The sequence below is a fragment of the Suillus subalutaceus genome (assembly GCF_016647625.1).
Source record: "Suillus subalutaceus strain FC151 chromosome Unknown DFJ58scaffold_98, whole genome shotgun sequence".
NCBI classification, from domain to species: Eukaryota; Fungi; Basidiomycota; class Agaricomycetes; order Boletales; family Suillaceae; genus Suillus; species Suillus subalutaceus.
In genome coordinates this window covers 27522-41374 of record NW_024540347.1, presented here as the reverse complement: position 1 = coordinate 41374, position 13853 = coordinate 27522, and the positions used below count along the sequence as shown (strand labels likewise).

The following is a 13853-nucleotide window of genomic DNA, read 5'->3' as shown; positions in this document are numbered from 1 at the left end:
AACGGACCAGCCCCCGAGGGTTGTGTTGCGGTATTCTGCTCATTGAATGGTGCAGGTGCTGCAATCCAGCACTATCATATACCTGCTACAGATCTTAGCCCAGCCCCCCCGTGCAAAAAGAATCAACAGTGTATTGTTCTAGACGGCATTTATCGCGGTTCTGTTTGCAATGTAGCTAAGTGCCACCTCAAAAAGAACACAGCTGATATTGCAATTTCCCCTTCAACTGTTGTCAATATGCGGTTTGATCAAATTTGTCTTGTAGAACAGTCACGTCTTACCATGCACCTTACTAGATGAACGTCATACACTCTACGTCATATACTCTACATCATACACGCTCCCAGCGGGAAAATCCGGACTGAGTTCCATTTCCGTTCTCTATATAAACCTCGTCTTGTTGTATTTGTAACCCTTTTTCCTGTTACTATACCATATCTGTAGGCACGCACTTGTGAAAGCGGTCCGGTTTTTTGCCGTTACCATATACCCATATACCAGTACATACACTTGACCATACATACTTATATTATTCAATATCATGATCCTTAGTCGCGACATAGGCAGCTCTGACGGGACTGTTGCTACTGTAGTCCACCCTGATAGCTCTACAGGGATCATAAGCCCTGCTGCAGCACCAATACTAGAACAGCCTGCTGCGCTTGCCTCGTCACTGGCTATCACTGACACTCCCATCAAACGGGAAAGTTCCACATTACTACCCTTCACGATGTTGAGTCGATACGCTTAACTCCATGGGAAAGGAGATGCAGGATTATATCATTGGCCCGATGCCGGTAAAGGACTTCATCGACAAGTTCCTACTGAACCCTGGAGATAATGACATCTCGGACTTCACTTCGCGCTTCGCTTCGGCCTCAGAATCCGATGTGTTCAACTTGCGATCAATTCAAAGAGAGCAGGACGTTTACCAACCATTCGTGAGTCACCTCGCAATTATAATATTGAGATTTTTGACAGTCTTAAGTGCAGATTAACGGCATGCAAGAATTTGCCCCTCAATTATCATTTGTGAACACTTCGAAACATGCAGATACGAAGAACTGCACATCATTTACGTTCAATGTCATGCCGGACGTATGCGTATACGCCGATGGAACATCTGACAGCTGTGGTATCACCAAAGCCGAAGTACACATCAAATTCAAGTGGAATGATGCTCTCGACGCATTCAGCAAAAATCCTGGAGTTGATAAGCCTATTGTTTCTCAGACTGACAAGGCATTTGGTACACTCGGTCAAATAACGAGCTATGCTGCCACTCAGCTCGGTGCTCAATATCATACCCATTTATTCTCCGTCCTCGTCATTCGTAACCGTGCTTGTCTCATCAGATGGGATAGGGAGGGAGCTATCGTCATGAACGCCTTCGATTACCAGCACGAACCTCACTTGGCCGATTTCTTTTATCGTTTCGCATGAGCATCACCTGCACTGCATGGTGTCGATACTTCCATAACGCTAGCTAGCGGTGAAGAAGCTACCCTCGCAAGGACAGCATTCAAACTTGCCCCTACCATATGCATGTTCAAAGTTGCGGTCCCTCAGGATCCAGCTGCCGAAAAATCTGGCTGGTTGACGCTCATTATTCCCCAACCTGTTGCAAAAGGTTATCCACTTGTTGGGCGTTGGACTCGCACGTGCCCTGCATTTGACATCCTCAATGAGACAGTTGTGATGTTCAAGGACTCTTGGCGCGTGTCGATCAAGGATGTTCTCCCGGAAGGCGAAACTTACAGACTATTAAAGTCAAAGAAAGTTCGCAATGTCGCGACATGCATCGCATTTCACGATGTAATCCACCCTGTCCCCCAGCAAAACACCCAGACCGTCAAGTTTCGGAATGCCAAATGGGCGTGTCCTAACCAAGCTGTCACTCCTCACACTCTTCACCGCCTGGTTCTTGATATTGTGGGTGAGAAGTTAACTGACTTCGAGAGCTCTCGTCAACTTGTTCAGTCTGTTCGTGACGCATTGGTTGGTATGTATTTTTAACCTTAAAGCCTCGCATATTATCTGATGTCCCTACTATCCAGCCCATCACGATGCATTTGAAAATGCAAAAATACTACACCGAGATCTGAGCATCGGGAATATCGTCATCTACCGAGGGAAGGGGTTCCTTATCGATTGGGACTTAGCAAAGCTACTTATTATTCAGGGTCCTCGACAGACAACCCGTACGGTATGTTCATTTCACGCTCACACTCATATTGCACTGATTTTGCTGATTCTTAGGGAACCTGGCAGGTTATGTCTGCCCACCTCGTCAAAAACATCGATGCCGTCCATGGTGTAGAGGATGACCTAGAGTCCAGTCTTTATGTCGTTTTGTGGACAGCCTTGATGTTCAAGGAGAGCTACATGAGTTCCGTTGATCGGACACAGTTTATATTGCAGGTTTTCGATGCTGATCCGCTACTGGGGTCCGGAGGATCCGCGAAATCGAATTGGCTCATCGCAAGAACTGATCTTCCACAGGATATATTCGTCGACTGCAAACCGCTCGACAATGTCATTCTTGAATTCGCGCAGTTCTTTTCGCATCGATACTTTGTGGTCTCCCCTGAGGCACAGGAGATGCTTGTACAATTGCGGCTCTCATTGGACGGATGTATTGATGACGAAGCTGGGCCTGCGCCCACGGCTGTACAGTGGAGGATTATAGATGCTGCAAAAAAAGTCCTGTTGGAGTCGGTTGCCTACCAGAAGGAGATGGGGATGAAGAAACTGCAATCACACAAGGCCGTCATCGATATTTACAACAAACACCTTGAATCACCCGGCTGGCCTGATAAGGATGCGGCTGTACTGCGAAAACTGCATCCGATTGACAAACCCAATGGACGTCATATGTATACGAAGTCACTGTGCGCCTCGCAGGACGTGACGGGACTGCTCACACCCACTAGTAAGAAACGTAGGAGGGATTCAGAGGGTAACGCTGAGACCCTCAGTAATCTTGGTCTAGAAAATCTTGCCTCCTTCAACCAATGACATTTAGTACAGTACCTTTGGAAGCCTGTATTATTACTCCTTGCCATTACTGCACAAAATAAGCATTTCGTTCTCGCGTGTTCTGAATTGCCAAAATGCCCGAGTTGTACTGCCCGATCAATGCCCGATGGATTCCTTGTGAGCGCGCGATGAATGCCCGCCGGATGCGCAGGTCATTTTACTATTTATAAAATTTCTTGTTTTCGCAATCAAATTTTACCATTGTGAAAATTTATACTTGCAACGGGAATATGAATGTCAGTCATTATATAATATTTTACCGACCATTTTATTCGCCTCAAATTTTGCATTTTCCTTCAGACAAAATTGGATTGCTAAGTTTAATATCTGCATTGTCATTTTCCCGGCGGAAAACTTTAAATACTAGACCGGACTGAAAATATTGGTCAAAATGGGTTGTGTTGCATTCGCATTTTGCCCTCAGTCGCAATTTGCCGTTATCCCAGTAGTAAAATTCAAAGTGCGAATGGCTAATTATTTATTCTCATTTCGATTAAAATATTGCCCAAGGCAAAATCCCCAAACCGCCGGTGTGTCTTCCTTCCGAATCTACGAGATTGCTATGGGTAGGGCAGACCAGATTCACACGACTGTCGTCCACTGACTTGATTGCAGTATTCATGTGACCGTCCGCACGAGTATAACCTAACGACTTGTCATTTGGCTGAAATCAAGACATCTCCGAAATGGCCGGTTTCAAGTTGGGCTGAATGTTACGATAGGCCTAGTATCGGTATGGGCAAGCGAGAAATGAAAGGAAGTGGACAAACACGAAAGAAAGCAAGCTGAGACAGCAAACATGATGGGCGGGAAGGATGGGATGTCAATACAGACTTGCGTCAGATCATATTCCGATATTATTGGTATGATAATTGCAAGAAAGCAGACATGAGTCACATGCATTATTTCGTTGCTGTTACCAAGAAACTACAAGTACACACTCCTGATTCCATCCCAAAACGACCACTTCAAGTATACTGATCATAAATACAAGACCCTGAAGTGCCCTGCTCAATTTGATAACTACACAAGCGCGAACGAAGCTATCAAACCAGATAGCAGCAGCAGCACCATAGGCGCCAGTGACGTTGGAAGCTGTGCCGTTTTGGATTCGCATAGTTTTAGCAGAGCGAGTTGGGAGAGGGCAACTTTGCGGAGGAGCAACTCGAGTGAGGGAGAAGAAATGTCGCGACGTACCATATTTGGCTTGGCTAATACTGTGCCCTTGACGGAGGGGGTCTCGGAGTTTGGCGCGGTCGCTGTCGCAGTGGTGGAATACATTCTGTCAGCCCTGTTGTCGTTTTTTTCGGTTAACCGTGTTGTCGAGGCTGAGGGGGTGTGCACCTTGTGCTAGCTTGACGTATTTATCCGGAGGCCACAAAACTACGTTTTGTTTAGACGATAAGATATCTTGTTGAACCTGATAGTTCCGCTCCGATCAATAACGTTGAACGATCGACCACAGAAACACAGTGACAAAAGCAGAGATTCACAAATGTTCATTAACAGCTTCGCAATGCTCGCATCAAACGCTACAACATGCATTAGCATTCACCATCTTTCTAAACCCAATAACTCACGAGTACAACGCCCATCAAACAACGCTTTCTCTAATCACCACCAAAGATCACCGTCTCGGCCGGCAAAGAATCACAGGATCTAAAAGATGCACCAAGCTCAATTACAGAGACCGCGCTCGTGATAGGTACTCACCGCGAAAGACGCTACCATGTTATTCTCGGATACAGATTTGGTTTTGGGCGAGTGTATTGCTGAGACAGTGAGTTCGTGAGGGGTTAGGGACCAGATTTGGTTGCAGACTTTTGTCGATGAACTTCTAGTTGAGGAGGTTGTAGGAGGAGGTGGGCCAGCGTGGGGAAGGGGGGGTGACTTCCGTTTGGAGGATGGATGTCACTGGATATTGTGTTTGCTTATTTTACAAGTACTAGTGTATAAATCGACTCAAAAGTTAGCCAACCATTACATAGGCTAAATCCCATCATAAGCACATTGTCCTTGGTCGGAAACTTCCATAGACATTCAAACTCCGACTGAACAATGCAGTTGTCCCGCTGAGTCCGTTGCGCGGTTAATGACAGCCGGCGCGACCAGAGGATGAATGTAAGCCTCGTCAAGCCATCCATCCATACACAACTAACAGTATGCAGAACCTCCTCAGGACACTCACCGAGAGCCAGGTTAAGCCCTCGCCTGACCTCAGACTCCTTCTGAGTGCTGTCAAGGACGCACGCGTGAGTCTTGTTGTTCCGTGCTGTGCCTAAAGCAGAAATAATGCATTAAATCATTCTAGCGCCAAAGCTTCGATGCCAAGGTATCAGAACCGTTTTATGACTCCCTTGAGGGACTACTTCATGATCTGCGTACAGTGACCATGGTGTGTGCATGCGGATCAACGCTATCTTACCCCGCTGACATCATACACAGGATAATCACGACGCAGAGGCATTCCTTAAACCAGTTGCGAAATCCGATGTTCCCGACTACTACGATGGTGCGCGCACATATCCTATCTCAACATGTCTCGTCTCATACCATCCAGTGATCGCAAACCCCATGGACCTTCAATCCATGCTCAAGAAGGTCAAATCAAAGCAATACAAGTCCAAGCGCGAGTTTGCGGATGATCTAGATCTGATATGGTCAAACTGTTTCACCTACAATGCGACTGAGGTATGTATCACCGTCGTGAAAACGCGTGGTGAGGCCCACTGTGCCGCGCAGGACCACCCCCTCCGCCAGTGCGCAATGCGCCTCAAGAAGAAAGCCGATAGACTACTGAAGAACATCACGGACCGCAAGGAACGAATTGACCCTCCTTTACCTGCTGCTTTATCCCAGCCTTCGCATTCCGCTTCTCCCATCCCAATGAGACCTAACGCGACGGCACGGCCCAAGATTAATGGCACGACATACACCCACAGACGATCTCCGTCATTGACCGCAACGCAAAGCACCATCACCCCGAAGCAGCGCATGGATCTTCCCTTTGCCGATTCCCCTGCGCTTGAGCGTACGCCACACGGTATGGCTGCGTTCCATTCACTCGAGTCAGAAGCCGGTCCATCAAGCATCCCGAATGGATACAGTTCATCTGCTTCTACAAATGAATACGACAGCGAAGCAGACGAAACATTAATGTCAATAGATAATGACTCGGGGGAGAAACGCAAGCTGTGAGCCTCACCTTTTTGTTCCTTTACCAATGCATCCTCCGTACATTGATCGGCAAATACTGATTGCGGTACCTCTTCGCTTATTCGATGCAGAAACGGTTCATCTTATCGTCCTCGTAAACGCGTACGTCTAAGCCCTGCTCCCTTTGCGCCTATTCCCACGGCAGACGACCCAAACTCGCCTTGGTGGTCCTCTGTTCAATCCGACTCATATCTCGCCAATGGACTTCCAGCCCTTCCTCAGCCTTTCGCTGCATCGACCTCTTTATCCGCAATCCCAGCCCACATCCTCATCACAATTTGCAAGGCCCCGCAAGCGACGGAAACTCCGCCCTCAGTCCTTAGCAAAATACAAGGACAGAGATACTCCCGCGCCCAACACCCTCCTCAGTCTCATGAACACGAACATTAAAACTCTTAAACGGGTCCGACGTACCCACGCTAAGTTTGCCGCGCTCAACCTAAACACAGAAGAGGGTGGAATGGGAGATGAGCCGCCAGATACTGGGGGAAGAAGGCATGGTTGATGAGGTGATAGATGAGCGGCCGTGGCGAGCGAGATATGCTGGTCTTAGACAGGTGAAGGGACCAGTGGAACTAGAAGTGGGTGAGAAGAATGCGGACGAATGTCTGAAATGGATGAATCGGAAGGTGCTAGAGCATGAAGGATTCCAAGGTGCGTTCCATACTCTTCCTTCGTCATCATCGTTTTGTTTGGCGTGATAGGCGGCTAGAGATTCGTGTACTTACTTTTACTGTATGTCCAGGGGCGTCAAGCGCTGCACTAGATGTGATGGTGGGGGTGACGTCTGAGTATTTCCTCAATGTCGGTCGAACGCTACGATTCATGTGCGACAAGTATGCGAAGAGCATGACGCCAGAGGTGCGTCTCACCTTTTCTCTCCCATCGTTGACCTGGAACTCACTGGCAGTGTGTTATAGGAAATCATCCTGCATACACTCTTCGAAAGTGGAGTCACGAGAATTCAAGATCTTGAGCGATACATCAAGGACGACGTCGTCCGGCACGGTTCGCGCCTTGTTGACCTCGAGAAAAAGCTTGTTGGAGCGTATCGCGAAGCTGTTAGTCTTTCCTTCACGGACCAACATCTCTTGTACTCACCATATGCACAGACACAGGTGGAAGTTCTCGATGATGATGCGCTTTTCGCTGGCGAGGATGACGAAGAGGACGAGAGTGCGTTTGTCATGGGTGGGTTTTCTGACTCACTTGGTGACGACTTTCTCGGGTTACGGGAGCTTGGCATTGCTGCGGAGTTGGGGCTATCGAGTCTTACTATCCCAAAGAAGCTACTCAAAGGGAAATCACGGGGAGCGGCAGGGGCTGCCATCGAGTACGTCTTGTCCATCCAGTCTTTCGATTTCTCGTCTAATGTTATTCCTCTCTCAGAGCAAAACCCACAGAACCGCCACCGCCATATCCACCACCGCCTTCGCTACTTCCTATCACGAGCAAGAATGTTGGCGATCAGATCGGGTTATTGCGTCCCTACTTTCACATGCGGCTTGCAGCACTCGCACCTCCCGGCACCTTCCAAGGTCTCCCTTATCTCCCACCTGTCCCTCAATTTGGGTTACTTCCTCACCCTGGCGTTCCACCATTACCTTATGTACCAAGTTCATCAGGCGAGTTCACACGGGTCATCACGGTCCCAGACGATGCACCCGCACCTGCGCAGGCGAAGCTTGGACCTTTGGGTCAGGTACTCAAGACAGGCGCTGCTGCAGGGGCTGTCAAGAAGAAGAACAAAGCGAAGGAGCCAGTGCTAATGTCAATGCCCGATATGTCGGATGCCGTTCCAGTGGAACCGATGCGCGCATTCAATGGGCTTGGGGTGGAGGGAAGAGATGTTGGTGGAGCTGGAGCTGGCGGTGGTGGCACTAATGGATTAGGTGGGGGAACCAATGGAGCAGGGGGTGGGGGGGGCCTTGGGTATAGCTGGAGGAGGCAAGAAGAAACCGGGTCCGCAAGCACAAGGGCAGGGAAGGGCTATGGAGCTTCCGCCTGTGATTGCTGCGAGCGCGTGAGACGTGAGGGTCTTGCTATTACATACATACTTACACTTTATATTCGCATGGTCATTAGCATTGCTGTCCGTACTATGCATCTGTGGATCATACACTATACCTGTAGCATTATTCTATGTATTGCACTAGACGACGGATTCGTGCGTGGGTCGTGTGGTCTTGGAACTTTACATGGTGAAGTGTCGGAAATCGTCCATGAATTCAAAACTGAAGAATGCTTTTACTTAGAGGTTCATCAGATACGTCAAGAGGTGTGCACTGCGCATCGCGTATCAGATATATTTTTCCCCATACTGTAACCACCGGCGATGTTGTCCATACGTCATGCTGTGTTGTTTGCGTTCTTCACGGCTCTTTCCGTCCACTGCGAACACCGTTCTTTGCCTACGGCGACCTCTGCTTCATTTCTATTTCATGAGACTGTAAAGACGTCTTTTTCTGTAGTGTAAACAATTCATCTATCTACATGTATTAAGCACCAGATACCGCCGGCATCGGGTGCTATTGCGTCCACTACGTCATGCTGTATTGTTGCGTTCTGTCTCCTCTTAACGTTCATGTTCTGTTTTCTTTACGGCTCTTTGCTCAGTACTATGGGGACCTCTGCTTCATTTCACGGCGTTGTTAGACCACAAACTTCGACGACACCATTGACGTCCTCTAGCAATTCTCGAAGACGCTGAAAGCTGTCTTGACCGTGCATTCCTTTCCCCTCTCAACGTCTATGTTGATGGATTTTCAGTGACAAAATTCTAGACAACTTGCCAGGCGATATTTGTAAGCATCGCAATCACACATTTCACTGACGAAGTCATGTAGAATCTTATGACAGCCTGAAAGAAGTTGAGCAGACTCGATTGAACGCACCAGAATACACACTCGACTATCTTGCGATGTTAACCCATCCTGGAGTATGTAACCTCTTGCTAGAAATGGGATTGATCAGAAACGCGCGCGTGTGCGTCGTCGTGCTGCACCGTCGCTTCCTCAACCAATCTCCAACTTCTCAATACATTTGACAGCCGCTGCATCCCCCGCATTCCATACAAACCGTTCGCCATGGACAGCGAACCGAAAACAGTTTCCCCTGCGACCCGCATATGCAACTACATTAAATGGATGTTAAGGTTTGACCCTAACGCAAACCGTGCTCGACCTCTGGACTGATCCCTTCGCTCATGATCGATTGTGCATGGTGTTGTCGAAAGTGAGAACGCGAAGAGACACTATCTATTTGCAGAGACGACGCTGACATTGTATTTCCTGAGTTGCTACTGTAAACATGATATCATATTGTCGTAGAGCCGACCGAAGGGGAGTCCTTGTATTTATTACATTGTAGTCCGATTCCTCCGTATACAATGTTATTTTTCTTTCTTCTGAACGAGCGACTGCGCAGTTGCAGGCATCATCTCAAGATGTGGTCAGTGCCACCTTTCCTTGCTTCCGAGGTATTGACGTGTCTTGGTCGACATTGTCGCTGTCACTGAAATCTAGCCCGCGCTAAGGTGATTGTTAACTAGGACCGTTTTGAAAGTCTTGGGGAGCTAGCTACCTTGGTTTGTGGTGGACGTCCCTCTTGCAGAAGGTGTTCCTATATGCGCAGGTCAGACATTAAGATGTTATAAATCTAGAGAACATTGGAAACACCCACCATCGCAAGTTTCTGGCCCTCAGATAAAATAGTGAGACAAGACTGTAGATCCTTCAAACTCCACTGCCTTTCGAGCCATGAGAGGAGATTATGATTCCAGAAAGACTTGAACAGATAGGTGAGCCCCCCGTCCCACAGATTTGGAGCCCGCGAGAGATGAATAGCCCAGTTTTGGCATGCATAATTGAGGGCGTCCGAAGCTGATCGACTGCGTGCGCGTGCTTCGTATGCGAAAGTTGAAAAGGCTTTCATAGCATGGATGATCTCCATGTCTCGTGGGCAACTTTGCGGTGATGCAGAGGTGGAATGATCCTGGTGCCTTAACGCCAGAAACGCCGGGAACATCAAGAAATCGGGCAGGGACTTGAGAAGCTGGATTGCTTGAAAAGCTGGCTGTAAAGGCAGTTCTGGGGCAATCGTGTACTCCCTGATTGCTTCTAATGTGCTCGAAAATTCTTCGACAGTCACCCAAATAGTCTTCAAACGCCATGCTTGACCGTGTGATGTTTGCAGCCAGTCATGGCCACCCTGGGTCTGCAACCAGTCTCGACCATACGTCTGCAGCCAGTCTTGGCCACCCTGGGCCTGCAGCCAGTCTCGCCCGCCCGAGGTCTGCAGCCAGTCTTGACCGCCTGTGTCCTGCAGCCAATTTCTCCCATTTTGGGTCGGCAGCCAGTTCCACCCTCCACGGTACTGCATCCACTCTCGTCCGTCAAGGGTCTGCAGCCAACGTAGGCTGCCTGGGACCTTCAACCAGGCTCCCTCGTCCAAGTTCTGTAGCTGATCTCCCTTGTTTGGGGGTGGATGTGAGGATGGCTGGGAGATTAGCGCAAATGATACGGAGGATGGCAGAGAAGGTTGAGGGATCGAGGGCAGGGTGTGGAACCACTGCTGACCTCTCGGAGTCTGCAGCCACTCTTGCACGCCTGGTGTTTGCAGCCAGCCTTGGCCGCCCGGGGACCGTATCCAGGCGTACCCGCCTGAGGTGTGCAGCCAATCTCGTCCGCTGGGGGTCTGTAGCCAGGCACGCCCATCCAAGGTCTGCAACCAGTCTCTCCCGTCCGCAGTCTGCAACCAATCTCGCCCATCTTGAGTCTGTAGCCACTCTTCCCCGCCCTCAGTCTGCAAAAAAAATTGCCCGTCCTGGGTCTGCAGCCACTCTTTCCCACCTATGGTCTGCAGCCAGTTTGTCACCTCCAACAGAATGGCTCGGTCCTCGGCCTGCAGCGACTCTATATGCTCGGACTGCAGCGACTCTATATCATCGGTCTGCAGCAACCACTGGGTCTGCAGCCACAGGCTCACCCCCAACGGAATGTCACAGTCTCGCTCCTCCTCAGTCTGCATCCAGACGCGCCCACCTGGCGTATTCATCCAGGCTCTCCCATCCGCAGTTTGCACCCAGTGTCTCCCAGCTGGGGTCTGCAACCAGTCTTGTCCACCTATGGTCTGCACCCAGACTCGCCCACCCGGGGTTTTTATCCAGGCTTTCCCATCTGCAGTTTGCAGCCAGTCTTGCCCACCCGGGGTCCACAGCCAGTCATTCCCGCCCGAAGTCTGCAACCAGTCTCTATGGTCCCCGGCTTGCAGCCAGTTTTGCCCAACCGTAGTCTCCAGCCAACCATGCCCGCCCGAGGTCTTCAGCCAATCTTGCCCGCCCGAGGTCTCCAGCCAATCTTGACAACCAGTGTCTCCCTCCGTCAGTCAGCATCCAGTCGTTCCCTCCCCGAGTCTGCAACCAGGCATGCCCATCTAAGGTCTCTAGCCAGAATTGCAACTCCGAGCCACGATGTCCACGAACCCATAGCAGACCTATAAGACCTTGCAGTGGCTCCGGTGGCTGGACGATGAAGGATAATGACGTTTTCAAGTCCTGGGGGTCCTGAGGCTGCGTAGCTTGGCTGTGCTTCTTCAATTCCGAAAGCGCATCTACGAGGGCCGTGCCATCTGGAAGGTCTCGCATCATCAAGCGGAAAGAGGAAAGAGCGATTAAGGAGTGCGGTGATGTGATGTATTGTACTTGACGGAGGCTGCAGTTTGAGCGGTGGGAAACATAGTCACGAACGGACGAGTGGTAGATATCCACGGGGAGAGTGCTGTCGGTGGGAACATTGATGATAGATCGTAGCTGTGTCAGTACTGTCTCGACATCCCTGCCATGGCCAGGGCCAAGAAGTTTTGATATCTGCGACATTGGAAGTGGGTCTGCGAGGGCAGCAACGACAGACAAGTGCAGATATGCTAGCGTCGGGTCGGCACACGTGGAGAGGATGCGGTCGTAGAGCTTGTACACCTCCGTCCCTGGCAGCATTTCACTCGTTAGCTCGAGCATGAGCTGAAGTTGGTCGCGGGGATCATGGTTTCGATCGTCGATGAACTTCATCATAGTAGACGCAACAATAAAACGTCTCCCCGCTCGGCTCGCCAGCCGTGCAAGTTGATCGGCCGATGGCTGCGGGAAATCTGGATGGCGATTTCCCAGCTCTCTGAACGAGTGCTGCAAGAAAATGTATATGTCATTGTCAACATCTGCGCCGTCTAATGAGATGGTGGCAACAACGCCCTTCCCAGAAGTCTTCACCGGTATCTCGCACAACAGCGGATGCATCTCTTCGGTCTGCATAGCCTTGCGGATATGCTCTTCTGAGCGACTCGTGAGCAGAATGTGGACGATGGGAAGATCAGGTTCACAAAGAGCTTCGCCAAGCAGGGAGATGAGATCAGCGAGCTCGCCTTCAGAGGTGGGTTCATCGAGTGATTCAGATTCGAGTGATTCGGGTGTGCATTCATCAAGGGCATCGATAGCAAACACCAAAGGCGGACAATTGCGAAGTCTGAGTGTAAGCTTCCGGAGAGGTCGGAGAAACAACGCCTCCATCTGATCTCGAAGAGACTTGTCAGGATCTAGAAGGGCCGGATTTTCAATGATAGCTCTGTTCACGTCCCCTCGGACGCTGGGAAAATTACTGGCGAGCTGGTAGGCAAGGGTCGCAAAGAAATAGCCGGTAGTACGGCGTTTCGTGTGCTTGCGGGAGAAAAAGAATGATCCCCCGAGCCGTTTTTCAACTTTCGTCTCCTCTGTCATTTTCAGACCTCTCATCTTTTCAGCTACAGTGAACGCAACAGCAGACTTTCCGACGCCCGCCGTGCCGTGCAGCCAGATAAGTCGATTCTTCTCTTTCTTGTCTAAGAACCCATAGATGTAGTCGAGGAGGTCTACCCGAGTCCCTTTTAGACATTTTGGATGGGGCTGGCGTTCACGGGAGTCGTATTCAGCACCCTTGACAGCAACCTGGGAAAGCTTCTCCCAAGTTCCTTCGATTGATCGAAGATTGCCACGAACTGTTGATGAGGTTAGAATGCGAAAGAGATAAAAGACGTGAATACTGACATTGATCCTGGTAACTCATGATGAAAGGTTGATGATAAGACACAATTAGTGGGTTTGGGAATAGACGGATCAACACTGGTGTTCAAGAATCAACAGGTTAGACTCATCGTATGGGTTATCTCGAAGAAAGACGTACGAAAACGTTTATCGAAAAAGTCTAAGCTGCAACCTGAGGAAAGGGCTGGGGGAAGGAGAAGTCGTGAATCGAAAACGATTGGCGTCGTAAGTCCGTCTGAGTCCGACGGTGATGATCTGCTAGCAAGGATCAAGCTGTGAAGCAACTGTGGAGTGAGTAGAAAATTACTAGATATCCCCAAGGTTACTTGAGATTTACCGGATAGTGATTCCAGTAAGAGTCAGGCACTTGCTGTGCGTGCTGCCACACATATAGAGTACAGCCAACGCCGGGCGCTCATCGATGCACCGATGCATGGAGGGGCATCGTGAAAATGCACCTGAGTGATCAGACTGATGCGGCAACTGCTGTGATGTTGATACATTTACTGCTAGTGACTGTGACCTCCCA

General features: G+C 49.7%; 2 protein-coding genes across 2 annotated transcripts; both read left to right on the top strand.

Annotated features, from left to right (window-relative positions):
* Positions 1–755: 755 nt before the first annotated feature.
* On the top strand, positions 756–3018 carry DFJ58DRAFT_731006 (uncharacterized protein; the record flags this gene model as incomplete). The annotated part of the gene is made up of 5 exons (XM_041385972.1): positions 756–941; positions 994–1432; positions 1487–2002; positions 2058–2206; positions 2260–3018. The coding sequence occupies 5 exons, from the start codon at positions 756–758 to the stop codon at positions 3016–3018; spliced, it is 2049 nt and encodes a 682-aa protein (XP_041240899.1).
* A 2092-nt stretch (positions 3019–5110) lies between these two features.
* On the top strand, positions 5111–8139 carry DFJ58DRAFT_907203 (uncharacterized protein; the record flags this gene model as incomplete). The annotated part of the gene is made up of 13 exons (XM_041395046.1): positions 5111–5160; positions 5208–5291; positions 5351–5434; positions 5485–5551; positions 5600–6233; positions 6327–6429; positions 6515–6710; positions 6751–6909; positions 7001–7116; positions 7176–7316; positions 7368–7588; positions 7645–8025; positions 8058–8139. The coding sequence occupies exons 1-13, from the start codon at positions 5155–5157 to the stop codon at positions 8137–8139; spliced, it is 2274 nt and encodes a 757-aa protein (XP_041240898.1). The 5' UTR covers positions 5111–5154.
* Positions 8140–13853: the final 5714 nt, after the last annotated feature.